This window comes from Rhopilema esculentum, chromosome 10 (assembly GCF_057945365.1).
Source record: "Rhopilema esculentum isolate cy_ngs chromosome 10, ASM5794536v1, whole genome shotgun sequence".
NCBI lineage: Eukaryota > Metazoa > Cnidaria > Scyphozoa > Rhizostomeae > Rhizostomatidae > Rhopilema > Rhopilema esculentum.
This window is the reverse complement of record NC_142824.1, coordinates 12,822,112-12,838,180: the sequence shown is the minus strand read 5'-3', so window position 1 is coordinate 12,838,180 and position 16,069 is coordinate 12,822,112. Positions and strand designations below refer to the sequence as shown.

Genomic DNA, 16,069 nt, shown 5'->3' with positions numbered 1-16,069 from the left:
TAAAAGCAGCTTCATTTTGTCTGTGTTCGTTAGGATAAAGATTTTATCAAACTGTCGGTCACTGACAAGCACCAGACAGCCATTGGGCTAGTAGGGGCTATAGCCCTTCTCTTCCGATTTTTTTTGCAAAATAGGTTAAGAAATTTAATACGTCTACTCTAACGCAACTTTTGAACTTTCCACTCATGTATCCTAAGTAATAGCTGCAGGCCCACCGAGAGGGGGGGGGGGCAAGGGGGCAACTGCCCAGGGGTCCGGCGCCAGAAAGGGGCCCGTCAATAAGTCTTCAAATTTCAAAATGGTAATTTTTGAATCAGGGAAGTCATAATAATAAATCAAATAACTGTTAACAAACAAAATACCCATCAAGTAAACAAAATATGTTAACAGGCAAGGTAACACTCTAGTAAGCTTTAATGTCTTTAACTGTCCGAGAGTAAAGCTTTGCGAGCTTTTCCTTCAGCAAACGTATTAATAACATCTTGCAAATCTACTTTTCGAGCAATGTCTCGCTCATGTGATAGTACAGCCAAGTCATTAAGCCGGACTTGTCCCATTGTGGTCCTCATGAAATTTTTTATGAGTTTGCTGAATGATCTTTCTGCACTCGCAACAGTAACTGGAAGGCAGCAAAAAATTCTCAACACGATGAAGAGATTTGGAAAAAGATTCATTAATCCCAGACCTCCAGCTTATAAAGGAGATCTAAGGGACTCAAACAAACGTCTCCAAACTTTAATCGATGGAGATGTCGTAGTTGAATCATTTCTTCTAGTAGATCCGGAGAAACATCAGTTCAACTTAGTTTCTTCCATTTCCACGTATCGCCATAAGAAGCTGAAAGTTGAGGCAATATTTCTTGTTTCTCGACATCTCAGTGAAATCCCGGCCAAGACAGAGTCAAGCGCAACATAGAAGACGTTTATTTTGAATTGGTCTTCGTTGGACAATCCACAGGATTCGTTTTTATTGTCAGCCCTACGCTTTCTTTTTCGCCTTGACTCAAAAACTGAATCAATGTCAAGCGATTCAGCAACGAATTTTGCTTCATTCACGATGGCATCCCAATTATCTATGATGGCTTTTATTTCTTCAATAAGCACATCAAGCTGCTTTATTGCCTCGTCAATAGTAGAAATGCTCATTTCCATCAGCAAATTAGCGGTGTGAATTGGAACAAGAATCTTGTACCACAATGTGAGCAGGATCAAACCCTTGAAGGAATTGAAATAATTCAAAAGGATAGACCGATCTTCCATTGCTTCTGCAGATAAACTGGTATCACTCAGTTGATCAAGAGCCTCCAAAACACCAGGTAGATTGCTTGCAATGGGCTTAACAGCCTCTATTATTGCAGACCAACGAGTTGTCGATGTTGCGTGAAGTGATGCACCTGTGCATTCAAGAAGGATTTTCCACCTGGCTGGGCTTTTGGGACATGGCTGGGCTTAATAAATTATACAGTTTTTGGACATATCCAAAGAATGATTTGACTTCATCACATGACTGTGTAGAATCAACCCCAACAAGATTTAAGGTGTGACAAGTAGAAGGAGAAAAGATGTCCAAGGAATTCTTTTCGAGTAGGTGTGCCTTCACTCCCTTGTATTTTCCTGCCATGTTAGCCCCATTATCATATCCTTGACCTCTTCAATCATCAAGCGGTATTGAAGTATCAGAAAGAAAATTCTGAATCATATTTGCTATTTCCTCTCCTGTTTTCTTACTAAAGTCGACATGAATGCCATGAAGGTCTCCTCAACTTTATATTCCTGTTCTTCTTCATTGAAAGCAGCATATCGGAACACAAATGTTGTTTGCTCCTTGTGTGAAGAATCTGGTGTTGCATCGACAATCAAGGAATAATACTTTGCACTTCGCCGTTTTTCAAGAACAGCTTGGCGGACTTCATCTGCACATGTCTTGATAAACAAATTTTGGGAGTCGGCTGACGAATAGTGCAAATTAAGTCGTCTCTTCTCTCCCTGTGACTTTTTTATTTTTTCTACGTGACATATTAAAGTAGGGTCATACTGGCTGAAAAGCTCTATCAATCCCAAGAAGTTTCCGTTGCTGGAATCTCCTAGACGTTAAGAGGACCCTCGAAAGGCAAGACCTCGTTCTGAAAGAAAGAACACCACGGAGATGATTCTGCGAAGAATTTGTCGCCAGTGAAATGACTCCTGTCTAATGCGGGATTCTTCTAGGTGGGCAACTGTAGTAAACCACAGGAGTCTTCTTTGAAGCTCTTTTCATTCAATGTAATGAATCTTGTGAGAGTGGCTCGCTTTATGGCAGGGTATTTTGTCATACAACTCTTTCTCCAGCTGCCAGTGCTCTCCCATCCTCTTTCTGTGGCCAAAATGCTCAAACTTTTGCCTTTTAAGTTTGCAAACAGACGGCAAGGAAAACAAAACAGAGAGGATAAAGAAGGACTCCAGGTCAACCAATCTCTGTCTTGAAATTCACCATTCTGCATCTCTTTTTGGAGTATGACAGTTGGAAACGGTCTTTTTGTAGAGTCTCTTGGTAGCAGTTGAGCATTAGGAGGTATTCGTCCATTTCTTACCGCTAGTTCACGAACTGATGAATCAATACTTCTGTTTCTATTCCATAAAGATCCGACATTGGAGCCACATGTATCAGGTTTTGCACTTTCCACGTTTTCAGCGGCAATGGGAGTCTCAACGTTGTTTGATTCACCTTCAGGAGAAGCGTGATTTTCATTTTCTGCTTCTAATTCTTCAGATACATATACAGTTTCGACTTGCTGGACTTGCTTGGACAATGACTTCGTTTGGACACTGCGTTTTCACTTGAATCAATCAACCCTTCTTCTAAATTTATATCCGTTGAAGTGACAAGGTGAGCTGAGCCATCGTCGGGGCTATCGTTTGAGCGGCTTGCATCGGACGGAGTTGCCGAGACGAACTTCAAAATTGATCTTTGGTTTTCCAAGGATTTTTATATTTCTAATTTCTTCTCTTTTCGCTTTTTCGCACCATTTTTGTGCTTGTACATGGCCGAGATGACCAAAAAGCAAAGTGCTCAAGCTAGAAATTATTTTGATATCGACCATAAGAAAACATCCAGTTGCTTTATATTTTACGAATATAACTTGGCCTTGTCTGAAGAGCTGAACAAAATATCTGATTCGTTAACTCGTTAACTCGTTAAGTTTTTACCTTGATAACAGGCCGGAGACTATGGTATCGAATTCCAAGTTTTGATATAATGCTTCCTATTTTTCAAAATGATGGATTAATTTGCATTTTGTGAGATTATTTCACAGTGATTAAAACTCCAAGACAAAAAGTTGTTCTGAATCATGCGGAAACGTGATCCAAGTTGCGAAAATTGGTGGGGAGGGGGGCCCGTGAGTTCGAGTTGCACTGGGGCCCGTCGTGGCTCTCGGCGGCACTGAATAGCTGTTTTTTAACTGGGATCCCTTATGTTCATTTTTTGCTGCTTAATGATATGTTGTATTTTCTAACTTGGTTAGCTTGGTGTTTAATTATCCTTAAGCTAATTGTATCTCCTTTTTTAGTAATTGTTATCTTTTCTGAATAAGACTGTTTATGAAAAATAAGTTGAAATAAGCAATTATTTTCTAAGAGGGGTATTTGGCGTTCTGAAGGGCATGGTCTCCAAAAAATTCTGTCACACCCATCGGCCACGCTATTTTCAGATCACTGAAGACGGGCCCAGGACCATGGGGGAATTGGTTGCCTAACGATTAGAGAACATGGTAGGATTTTGCCTGAATTGAGCCTGAAATTCGATACATTCTGCCTTATTAGAGGTATGCTGTAGCCCTGCTGGCCCCTATTTCTCGCGCCTTTTTCAGGACCCTTGCTTAAATAAATCAAAGTGAAATGAGCATGCCTTGCATAGCAAAAAAGTTACGGAAAAGCGTCTATAAATACATATTTATATAAGTATATATGTATTCCAGATTGCATTGTCTATTCTGACGTGACAGTGCTCGATGTGCAAAAGCACAGAGCAATAGATATAATAAAATAGAATATAGACTAGAAATGAGACATGTTCTCTGTCTCATTTCTAGAAACAGAGAACATGTCTCATTTCTAGTCTATATTCTATTTTATTATAAATATATATGTATAGATATAAATTTATAATTATATACATGTATGCGTTCCCCTCTACCCACCACGTAGTGTACTCATTCTTCGTACACAAAAATAAACAGTTTTAATTGATAAAGTATCTGAATCAATCAATTCCACAACTGATTTTTTATTTTGAGCAACAGGGACACACAAATTCGAGCGAAGATTACAAAAGGACAAAAAAAGAATCTACTCTACTTCTCTCCTCAATTTCTGTCCCCAAATTTATGCGGCTCTTATTGTATAACATAGCCTCTAATAGCCGAATGTGGAGATGACACCCTTTGTATATCGAACAACTTTTGTGCTACGTTCTCTGCGTTCTTATTGAAAACTGCGACCGGTCCACAGTCAATAATTGTCTGCCAGCAATCATTGAAGGATATATGTCCAAGTTGGAAGCTAAAGAACGAAAAATAGAAAATGGGAGGGTGGCTCAGTAGTTAGGACCGCCGACTACAAATCCAAGGATCTGAAGTTCGCGTCCCTGACTCGACCAATCTTTTACTCAGAGTGAGGGGAGTCGCCAGCCCTCTGTAATTCCAAGCGTAGAAATCACTAGGCGTGGTCATATCGAGAGGAAGGACCAGGACACTGCTCGATAAACTCAGCTTCTCGTTGCCCTAAAGCTATCTTTGGATGCTATGTAGAAACAATTAACCAATAACAGTTGCGACAATAGGAAAGATTTAGACATATAGCATCGTTAATGGGTAGTTGTTATTAAGGGTTAGAGTTCATACCCAGTAAAGATATTACATTTCGTACTTATCAAAATTTCCTTTACATTTCTGTATGAATTAGATTAAAATGACCAATTCTTATTTTGAATTGCTCAAAATACAGTAGAAAATTGTACCGTAAATGCTCCAGTCGGGTCCAAGACTCAGGGACACCTGGAGGCTGAGTTGATTGCATGTCAAAAGGGTGGCGACATTGTATCTTCAATATTTTTAATTTTATGTAATCTTGAGTGTTATGATTAGACTTTCAAAGAAAACAGGACTACAAATAATGACTGTATCGCTGCAAATATTGTTTGAAAATCTTCCAAACATCTTATCTACAGACTTAAGTTTGCAAAATAAATCAAAAAAGATTTGTTCAAGTGTTACATGAAGGAACAAATAAAGTAGGATTCTATGGAATAATGGTATTTTACGGGTGGTAATGTAAACCCAGCTAATCTTTATTTATCTAAGACATGAAAAGATATGTGATTTACCATTTTATTGCCAACCTGTTTGTTTTGCCAATTTTGCTGAGATTTTTTATTGCCAATCTGTTCGTTTTTCATCAGTCTAAGGCCTGGTTCAAACGTCGCGCTTCTCATGTGCCGAACCTAACTCGAGAATTAAGTACATGAGGGGCGCGACGTTTGAATCAATTTGATACGGCAGATTTAGTTAGGAGTGGCAGACTAGTTTGGATCGGCAGAGCTTGCCGAGCTGCACGGCTCCAGCACGGCACGGTTTCAAGCGTCGAACTTGTCATGTACCGAACTCAATGCATAATTTTATTTAATTGATTTTTCTTCACAGAATTCATTTCTTTCTTGGAGGGCGCATGCGTTTCAAACAAATATTTGAGATTGTGCGCCTTAACCAAGATACTTCATGTAACAATCCTGATAGCCATTTGGCGCGACATGATTAAGTTCGACGTTTGAAACGGGAGTCGCGCTAAACATGCTCAAGTGTCGCTCCAAACAGAGTTAGGCTCGGCACGTGAGAAGTGCGACGTTTGAACCAGGCCTTAGGCTCCGTTCAAAAGGGAACATTTCCTTCCATATCGTTCCGTTTCAAAAAATGGAACGCTCGAGGGTTGCGTTCACACGGGAACTCTTTAAATCGTATCTTTCCTTTCCAAAATTGGAAGGCTGTCAACATTCCGTTCCGTTGTGAACAGGTGAACTGATCCGAAGAACGGAAATATTACTAATTCGGCTAAATGAATGCGCATTGGTTAACGGGACGGAACGATTGCGTTTCCCTGCGAACAGAAGAAAACACTGATACGCAGTCGCTCTGGTTCATCGTGAACTGTTATTTTTTTGTTCGAAAATTAGGAACGCTGTTGGGACGGTACCATAGAAATGGAAGTTACACATTCTTTTTATAAGAAACCGCTTTATAAGAAACTCACTGGTAAAAGGCCAAAAAATTTAAGAAACTTCCACAGGAAAACGAAAAAAAACTAAGAAACTTTTCAATTCTTCATTCTTATTTGAAATACGGAAGATAACCACTGTGTATGGTTTTACGCTGCGCATGATTGTGCTAACTACATCCCCTACGCGAAATATCTGCATTATATGACAAAAGGCACACTGGTGAAATAAAGTGGTTCAACACGAAGCTTGGGGAATACAGAGTTTCGTTTCAAGACAAAAGATAAGACTTTCTCGTGCCGATATCAATGGAGTAGATATGATGCTCCTTGAATAACGTACCACTGTACAACTATATTAAATCGATTTTCCAGCCTAACCTTATTTTTCACTTGTTTTCCGATGTTTTTGATTCTATGCTTGTGTTTTTTTCAAACATTCAATTAAGAAACTTTTACTAGTAAAATGTGTCCAAAAATGCCTTAAAATTAAGAAACTTCAACCGGCGAAGCTTTAGCTAGGTTTTCTTTAAAAAAACATGTATGCAATCGTTCTCTTGTAAATCGTTCTCGGGGCCAAACCTCTTTTCAATTGTTTCTTTATCTACCTCGATTTAAAGGCATTCGACGCAGGTAAAAGTGACTCGACCAGCAGCGGTTGACCAATCGAAAGGCGCAAAGAAAGTAACATGTGGACAGTTTCTGTTTTCTGCAAATCGGCGAAATCCTAGCGCAGCACACAGTGACTCAAAATGGAGGACGAAGATATAGCTAAAGTTCCAATAAAGGCCACCAATTAATCGATCTTTTCACAATCATTAATATCAGTTCTCTGGAATCTTCGAGCAGCTATGTTCTCACTTAGCTTCTTAGGCAATGGTGCGAGTTATTCCAGTAATAAGTTTCACGTGAGCAGTTTCCACTTCCTTTCATGCGCGCAAAATAATTTTTGGATTTGCTGTTCTTACATATAATAATGAATAATTTATTTAAAGTTGGCAACGAAATCCAGCATTAAGCTAATTCAAGCCAAATATTTACAATGAATATGAAAAGTAATTGTTTATAAAAAGGCTTTAAATGTTTAACACAATCTACAGCTGCACTCGAAGATTTTTAAAGATTTCATATGCATGTCAAATGCTTTTAAAGATAGGGTCCTGTCGCCATATGTTGGTGCACTATTGTCAAATTCTTCATTTTATTTCAAATATTTAAGGAGGGTAGCCCTTCAGCAATGCTGATTTTCAAGGGGCCCTCCATTTAAAATAATTACAGAAATTCTTGTAAAAAACAAAATCTTCTAATAACAATTAAATGTATTTAGGGTAATTTTGTTATCTTGTTTTAACAAAATATGTGTTATCTTGTTTGAACAAAAACTTCTAAAATATCTACTCACTATAAGAGACACCTTGGTTGCCCTCTAAAAGATGTTTTGAATTATTCTTTGATTCATTCGATTTGCTATCCGTACAACCAAAATTAAGAAGTAGAAAACTGTGCGAAAAAAAAGTAGATAAAATGTTAGCTACCAAAACATAGGTAGGGGTGACACATTTTTCAAATAATTCTTTCAGATTTTAATTCCAGAATAATAATTTTATTGCACAAAATATTGCTCAGCAATCCTTTTGGCTAAACATGAAGGCAACGGTATGAAACAATTTATGGCATTTCTAAAAATTAACGCAATTCTTTTTCAAATTTCTGCGACTTTTTACTTTGAATTAGACATTTTACTGTGAATTAATAAATGCAGTAAGTTGATGTTCTTCACAAGCAGCAGAAAAGAAAATTGAATAGAAATTTTCTATTAATCCAGCAAGTGTTGGCAAACAACTTTTGTCGGGCAGCACCATTGGATTTTTTCTTCCCTGTTTTAAAAAAACCCTATTTTAAAAATATTGAATAGCTTTTTTCAAATTCGTAATGCTCAACGCATAACAGGGCTGTAGAAGTACTGCAGAAGTCAAGAACAGTTCACAGCCAGTAAAACAATATTTTACCCTGCCTGAAAAATACAGACAAATAAAAAATATGTAGGCCTAAATGGCGTCAGCAAATCGTTTTCGCGCGTATTTTTTGACAAACTTAAACTTTTATCGCATTATCTTCAAACTTTAATATGGCAAGTTCAAAAATCAAGATTCGACTAGTGCACAAACTCAAGGCGACAGGAACAACTTATATTACTCGTGTAGAGACACAGTTGTCCCTGAAGTAGACAGATGCTTCAGTTACTCCTTTATAGTCCAGCAATAGAAGTAATATTAAGCTTGGAATCATAGAAATGAAACAGGACAGAAATAACGAATTACAACCATAGCACGAGTTTGTCTCATGCTTACCAAAAGCATTGACCAATACGTGCATAGATAAATCAATTTAAAGAAAAGATTTAACACCCCTGTTCATCCATTTAGGTAAACATTGAATAGAAGATATGATAACTATCATTTCAAGTTATCATTATGAGGAGATATAATTTGGTTTCAGATAGATGGCTCTTAAAATGACGTTTACAGAAACTCGATGCATCTGGGAACAATTAATGGAGAGCCCCCCCCCCCCCCAAATCCATCTCAAGTTTAAATAGTGGGGCTGAGCCCCCCGGGCCCTCCCCACGGCACCCCTGAATACGACTTAACACTGAAATTCATGGTAATACAGCGGACAGATAAAGGAATTTGGCTTTTAACAAATAACGCATAAGGCACTTTACATTTGGCACAAAACACTTTTCAAAAATCAAAAATTGTGTGTAATCATTGATAATTATCTAAGACACCTAAACATGACAAGTCAAAATGAAATTGCAATGATTATAAAAATAGACGAAGTACGAAGTCTGAAAAACAGTTACGACTTTGCAAATGAAGGCATTACCAAAAAAACGATTAAATTAATATTGACAGAATGGCATCTGAACGCCTAGAGCCCTAATGTACAGCACATGAATTCTCTACAGCAAGAAAAAACAACATTAAACTAACCAGATTACTTCTGACAGCACTTTAGGGGCTACACGAACGAAAAGCTTAAAATTCTGCGCACGAACATAGAAAACATTCAAATTTAACATGAACCTGCCTTAAGACTTTCAAAAAACAGATAGGTATGAATAAGTTTGTAGAGTTTTCAATGTTTTGATATTCTATAATCTGACCTGGGTCAGATGAAATGCCTAAGTATGTTTCAAAATGTTTGTTATTTTCAAAGCCATTTTCAAATTAGGCGTGAATTTAGATGCAATTATTCGCAGAAACTTATCAAATACCATGCATACCTCTAAACGTGGAGCAAACACGATTTTTGGGTTATGCCCAGTGTGGATTTGGATATATGCTTGATTATTTTTCTCTATCAAACAATTCGTTAATTCGGCAACTAATGAACTAAGATGAGAGGGGATATAAATAAAAGTCAGGATAGGCTATCAACGGCACTGAAAGAAAAGTTTTCTCTTTAAATTTATTCCGGAATACATTAACATTATACCAAGACGTTGGGCGCATCCTTTACGCAATCGTCCCTGGAGATGAATCCATTAATTTGTCGAATTATGGCAGTCCCAAGAGAGAGATATTGATCTATTTATACCAAACATCTAATATCAAACTATATACCATAGAAATATCGTCTTTAAATATGGCAAGCCTTTAGTTGGAATACATAGTTGATTCTAAAGTGATACCAAACTATAATTCTATTGTATTTCGGTCTTTTTCGTTCGGAAAGATTTCATAGAACATAGAACGTGAAAAGACTGAAAGCGAATTTACGTGTAAGGCTATTTGCTATTACAAGCAAAAGGAGACTTGGATACATGCACAAAGATTTACCAATGTAGAAATTAAACCTTGAAAATATGTTGTCATTGTTTCCATTGCACAGTTGCAGGTATCAGGTACTTTGACAGAATGCAATTCAACTTTGTGAGAAACAACGAATCGCGGTCGTTACCTATCTAAACATCCGATAATTGACGATGTATTTTACCAATTATTATGGCTTCCTTTCACAGTAATTAGCAACCTTGAATGTTCAGTCCAAAAACATTTGTAAACAGATGGCCATTTCGCAAAATATTCAGGTATGTTTTAAAGAAAAAACGGGGGTTAATAATTGATCGTTTCAAAAAATAAAATGGAATTCAGCACTCTGTTAGCAACTATAAAGGAGGGATTGATAAATTTAACATCCGTAAAATTAACAATTTAGTTCTTATTCTGATCAATTGAAAAGGAGGATTGTCTCGTTTCTATGTGGATCTCTATATACATCGAAATTACAGCAACAGAAACGCATGCTCCATCGCTTATTTCACTAACCTAAATTGCAAATAAGTTCAAACCGACAACATCCCTGCTAAAAACGTAATGATCAACCTTTTTCATCGTTTTAATAAATACCTTCTCACAGCGAAAACAACAAAACATCCCACAGCTATACCAATAACAAAACCAACAGGAGAAAAATCCTTTAAGTCTCTAGGATCTTCTGACGGTGAGTCCATGCTTTCCCGACTGCTTGATAACTCAGTAACCTGGTAGGTGAGAAGAGCCACATATAATAATTTCTATTTCATGAAAGTTTTCAACCAACTCTAATTCAAGGAATAAAATCTTACCTTTTTTGCCTAATTAAAAATTTTAGCCAGACTTTATTTTTGAAGGAAATAAATCTTCTTAAATTTAATTAAACTTTGAAATATTAAGAGGTTACAAAATAAAAACGGTACATATTTTTCTGTTTCCTTACAGATACTTTAATCTTTCGCGTTCCGCCAGACTTTTCTTTTTACTTTTCTTTTATATTTCATCGTTCTTTTTCCTGTCATTTTTCTTTCTTGTCTGCTTCTATTTTCTCTTTTGCTTTCTTTTCACCTCTTTTGATCTACTTAACATTTATCTTCACTTTTTCTCTTTCTTTTCACTAGCTGTCTATTTTTCGTCCTTTCTATCTTTCTTCTGGAGTGAAGTGCTCTATATTTCTCATCTTCTTTTCTTCAAAAATATTCATAAAGAAAATAACACAAATAAAACTTACTTGCAAAATGCACCCAATGTGTTTGTGTATTACTAATCTTACTTTTTTGCTTGATCTAAAAAGTTCTACAGCATCTGCATGTTTCATCTTTTCCAAATTTGTGCTATTAACCTGCAAAGAAATAATATTCTCAAAAAATATAATAACTGTGAATTGAATTATTGAAAAACTTTGCTAAGCCCATTTTAATCCTACTGGCAAAACCAAGGTACATGAAAACAAGTAAACATGACTTCATGACAGGAGCCATAGGGGCAGAAGTCACTGAGCCCCCTGCACTTGAAGTTGTTGGATTTATTGAAAAAATTTGAAGAAAGGTTGCTAAAATTGGCTTCACACACACTTTTCAGTTCCTGTAATGTATACGCAAAGAAAAGTCAGAAAAATTATATCTTTACCACCTTTTCTTGAATTTGATTCTATAAGGGACATTGCTTATAAGTTAAACATTTACATATAATTATAATCATTTTACTGCAGAGATTTTTTTGCAAAGATTAAAAAATTACTAGACACTATTATAAGAAAAATGGTTTTTTTGAAAATCAGAAATTGTTTTTGAAAACTATTATAAGGAAAAATTGTTTTTTTACCACAGCAGAATAACAAAATTCTAGGCTAAGCTAGATCCAAACAAGCTAATCAAATCAAAAGTCTCAAGCCAGCTGTATTCTGAAAGACATTTGGGTGAAAAAAAAGAATTTGTAAAGGGGACAAGATGGGGAGAAATTGGCAACACCTCACTGTGATAACGGAGTGCTGTTTAATCAAACTTTGGTCAAACAACAAACAAGAAAGTTCTGCTAATTCACCTCTAGCACTTTGTCTCCTACTTCTAGACAATCAAGCTTGTCAGCATTTGATCCTTTTCGAATACTCGTGATAAAAATTCCATCATCTTTGCTATACAAAGGTCTGTCTGCCCCTCCTTCTAGAGTTAAGCCAAACCCATCAGCTAAAAGGATAAAACATGACAAAATATGACTACAAGTGGACTTTGGCTACAACAGTAGCAAAATGGGGTTATATAAAATAAAGTAGAAAGTCAATCAAATTATAGGTTTGAGAATATAAAAGTGATAGAAGAAAATAACATTTGAAAGCAACACATCTGTGACCCTCCTCCTCCCCCAACCAATATTTGCAAAGTAAAAGATGTTCCTAAAATTAGCACTCTGTAAGCTATTATGACCTTCGTGATTTGGCTTTTATGGTCCTTAAAAATCAGAGAGATTTTGTTATTTTTATATAGAGCAGTTATCAAGATATTTGAAGCTACTACCATATGAGCAAAAGCTGCCATATGAAAGCATTTAAAATTGAATCTCCATAAACATACAAAATAGAGGAGACCAAAAAATTTACTATCCAAACACATCGTACAATATACAAAACTCTAAGTTATTCAAAGAAGCAGAGTGATCTGGGGTTTTATTCCTGGCCTTGGGTTTTATTCCTGTCCTGGGATTTTATTCCTGTCCTGGGGTATCATTCCTGCCCTGGGGTTTTATTCTTGCCCTGCAGTTTTATTCATGCCTTGGGGTTTGCAATTAGAGGAGGAGTTAAGTCTTAAGACTTTCTCTATTTTCAAACTGCATTAAGTTCATGCCATATTGAAACAATAGCAATTTTCCTTGAATAAAACAAGTGACTAGTTCTTACTTAATCATTTTAAGTTCTCAAAAACATACCTCCTTTTGAGAGTTCAACACAGATCTGGTGACCATTCAAGAACAGCTCAATATCTTTCCCATCTACATCCAATGGCTGGATAAAAATTTAGAGAATATGAATGAATCACATCTATTGGTCCAAGTTTTTGCCATTTCTCCCCCAATTTACATACAAAAGTTGTGAAACCATGCATCAGCTTAAATTAAACAATATTTGGTATGTCTACTGCAGGAACAAAAAGGAGCAAGAAAACATTGATGTCAAACAATAGATCTCCAAGGATTACAGATATCAGGAATGGAACGTATGATAAAACTGTGCAAAACTAAAAAGCAAACATTGAATCATCTTTGTCATTAAACAGATTCGATAACATTTATTCCCATTTTGCAAACAAAAGAGACAGTTTTCTCCATCTATTCAGTCAATACCCTAGAGTTTTTAATCATAAATAAAATCTACGCAGGAGAAATCATTCATTAAAAATTAAAAAGAAGGTTTTTTACCAACATGTCCAAACAGACTGGAAATAAAGGCCCTATCCCTTCTAGATATTGCTCACTTCACTTTGCAAACTTGCAAATGGCCATGCAATTAAAATTTCATGACAAACTTTTTTTGCCTTCACTATTGTCTCTCTTTTTTGTCATTGTTCTTGGCCATTCCTGGACCACTGTTTATACAGTTGCCTGCTGATTGCATTAAGCATGAAACTCAGAGTAGCAGCTTAGAACTGTTCTGTTATATATGCCCACTAGCATAAAAAAGACCTATATAATACATATACACATATATGCACAGAATTAAATCTGACCAAACCAATTTCTTGTACGTTTAAGTTCAAACCATGCAAAAAGCAAAACTCGTAGCTGGCTTGTCTTAAGAAATATAAACATTTCCTATTAGGTCCTAAAATGGGTTACAGATTGCCTGTACAGTACAGCATGTGGAGGTGAGTATTTCTCCAGCCAAACTGCTTGTGAAAAGTACTCATGGGACTAAAAGAATGCCTTATAGAAACTAGTTTTAGCTCATTTTTCAAGGTTAAAACTTGAAATAAAAATAGAAAGGGAATTATTAGAGAAGAAGTCTCATTAATCTCTGGGTAACTATTAATGCATTATATATTTTTCCAATTTATAAAACAAGTTTTATTTTTTTGTCAAGTTATATTTTTATCAAGAATTTTTTTGGCTGTTGAGTGAGTAGAAACTTCACACAAGGATCAATACAAGCATTTTAATGTTTCTAAAATATAATGATTTTGTCTAGACAAATCAACATAGATTTTAAAAGGTTGTTACACGTTTTGTCGGTAACAATACGCAAGTTATTGTCAGAAAAGATGACTTGTCGAATTATTTTCGAAGAAAAATAATAGCCTGTCTGGGCCATTCTTGCCGAAGGAATATTTGGCTTGCCTATCACTCACAAACCGGAACTCATACATGGAAGTTGAGCAGTCAGCAAATTCACACGGCCTAAACTTATATTATATGGCTAAACCTAGTATATACAGCTTACCCTTTCAACATCAAAAAGCGAATCCTGCCTCTGACATACCTCGACCTCTTCGTCGCTCATTTTAAAATGTTTTCGGTGTCACCAAATTAATGCAGATTTTCAACAATTTCAGTAGGGTAGTCTATCCTTTCACTTTCGTCAAGTATCGTGACATCTCACAAGCCTCGTGTTCAGAATTCAGAACGAGAAACAAAAAGCCATTGTTCTAACACTTAGGAACTAATCGTTTCGAAAATCGGAAAAACACTGAAAAACAATGAACGGCATCAGATTGCCAGAAAATATCTGACAACTACTAAGAAAATTTTGATTGGACGACGATTTTCCAAATAACTTCCAAATTCGATAAATTTAAATATTTTTGGCAAATGACTTTAGTGCTTGTGCGAGTGTCTTACCAAAGACTACCAAATCCCTGTTTTGACCATGTCAGCTTTTAATTGGCTGTCAAAAATTAAGTCATGTTTACGAAAACTTTATAAAGTTAATATACAGACCAAGGACTAAAGAATCAATATGTTTTTGTCCCATGATAAGAGATTTATAGGTGATCTTTGGCTTGACTTCATTAGGAATACTTGCATCCTGCGGTGCTCCTGAGTCAAGATTTATCAAAACTAGTCACTCTCAACTAAGTATAGCAATAAAAAAGTAAGGATACCAGCATGAATGAAGCGAACCGAAATGAAGCAAACCAAAAACCAGTAGTTTTGTAATGTAATTCCTGATAAGCTCCTATAACTCTAAATAGTTCACTTTCTATTTGGCATTTAGTCAAAACGTAACATTTTTACCAAGAAAGACAAAAATGTTAATTTATGACCAAAGTTATTTTTTGTGAATTCCGATCTGCTCATTTGGTACGGTCTAAAAACATTTACTTATCCTTTTTTTCGCAAACGTTTGACAATTGCAAAAAAACTGCGTTTGCAAATAGTTCGAATTACTTGGAATTTCATTCTTTGCCCCCTTTGAGTAAAGCCAAAAGCAGCTTGACATTGAAAATCATAGCTGAGTTGGCTGCTTTCGAAGGAAAGAAAATTTTTTTTACAAAGTCATTAAAAACACTAGAAGGATCATGAATGAACCAAGTCGCAAACTACGCCGATGCAAACATAAGTGTTATTTTGAATGGAAGTATATCCTTTCAAGTGTTTAAAAGTTAAATATCATAGCAAGGTATGTGGCAGGAATAAGTGGGACTCCACTGAACCTACTGACATTAAAAAACCAACATTGATCCAAGGAGGAGAGGGATGTTATTGCCAATGCGAAAAGGTTAAGTGTGACGTACCAAGCAAGGCTTTTGACAAAGATTAGGGGTTAAAAGAAAAGAGAAGAAAACAAAGAAGAAGACGAGGAGAGAACAGAAGGAGAAGAACAAAAAGGAGATACAAGAAAAGAAAGGGAAAGAAATAGGAGAAGGCAGAAAGGGAAAAGAGAAAAATTGAATGTAAGAAGAAGAAGAAGATGATGATGAAAAAATGAAGAAAAATAAAACAAGGATGAAACGGAATAAAAAATAAGAAGGAGAGTAAGGACAGTGGATTCGTCAAATGATGACGTCACAAAAA

General features: G+C 36.1%; 2 protein-coding genes across 3 annotated transcripts; both read right to left on the bottom strand.

The window, feature by feature from the left end:
• Window positions 1-791: 791 nt before the first annotated feature.
• On the bottom strand, window positions 792-3,021 carry LOC148959304 (uncharacterized). The gene is made up of 4 exons (XM_089110885.1): window positions 3,003-3,021; window positions 2,470-2,742; window positions 1,728-2,005; window positions 792-1,442 (listed from the first exon to the last, which is right to left on the bottom strand). The coding sequence occupies exons 1-4, from the start codon at window positions 3,019-3,021 to the stop codon at window positions 792-794; spliced, it is 1,221 nt and encodes a 406-aa protein (XP_088967011.1).
• Window positions 3,022-9,003: 5,982 nt separating this feature from the next.
• Window positions 9,004-14,679, bottom strand: LOC135689458 (disks large homolog 2). Of its 2 annotated transcripts, none has more exons than XM_065206702.2 (5): window positions 14,535-14,679; window positions 12,989-13,064; window positions 12,110-12,252; window positions 11,298-11,408; window positions 9,004-10,794 (listed from the first exon to the last, which is right to left on the bottom strand). In XM_065206702.2, the coding sequence occupies exons 1-5, from the start codon at window positions 14,553-14,555 to the stop codon at window positions 10,642-10,644; spliced, it is 504 nt and encodes a 167-aa protein (XP_065062774.2). In that variant the 5' UTR covers window positions 14,556-14,679; the 3' UTR covers window positions 9,004-10,641. The 2 variants fall into 2 exon arrangements, with proteins under 2 accessions (XP_065062774.2, XP_065062765.2); XM_065206693.2 differs by having other exon boundaries at window positions 14,496-14,668.
• Between the last annotated feature and the right edge of the window lie 1,390 nt (window positions 14,680-16,069).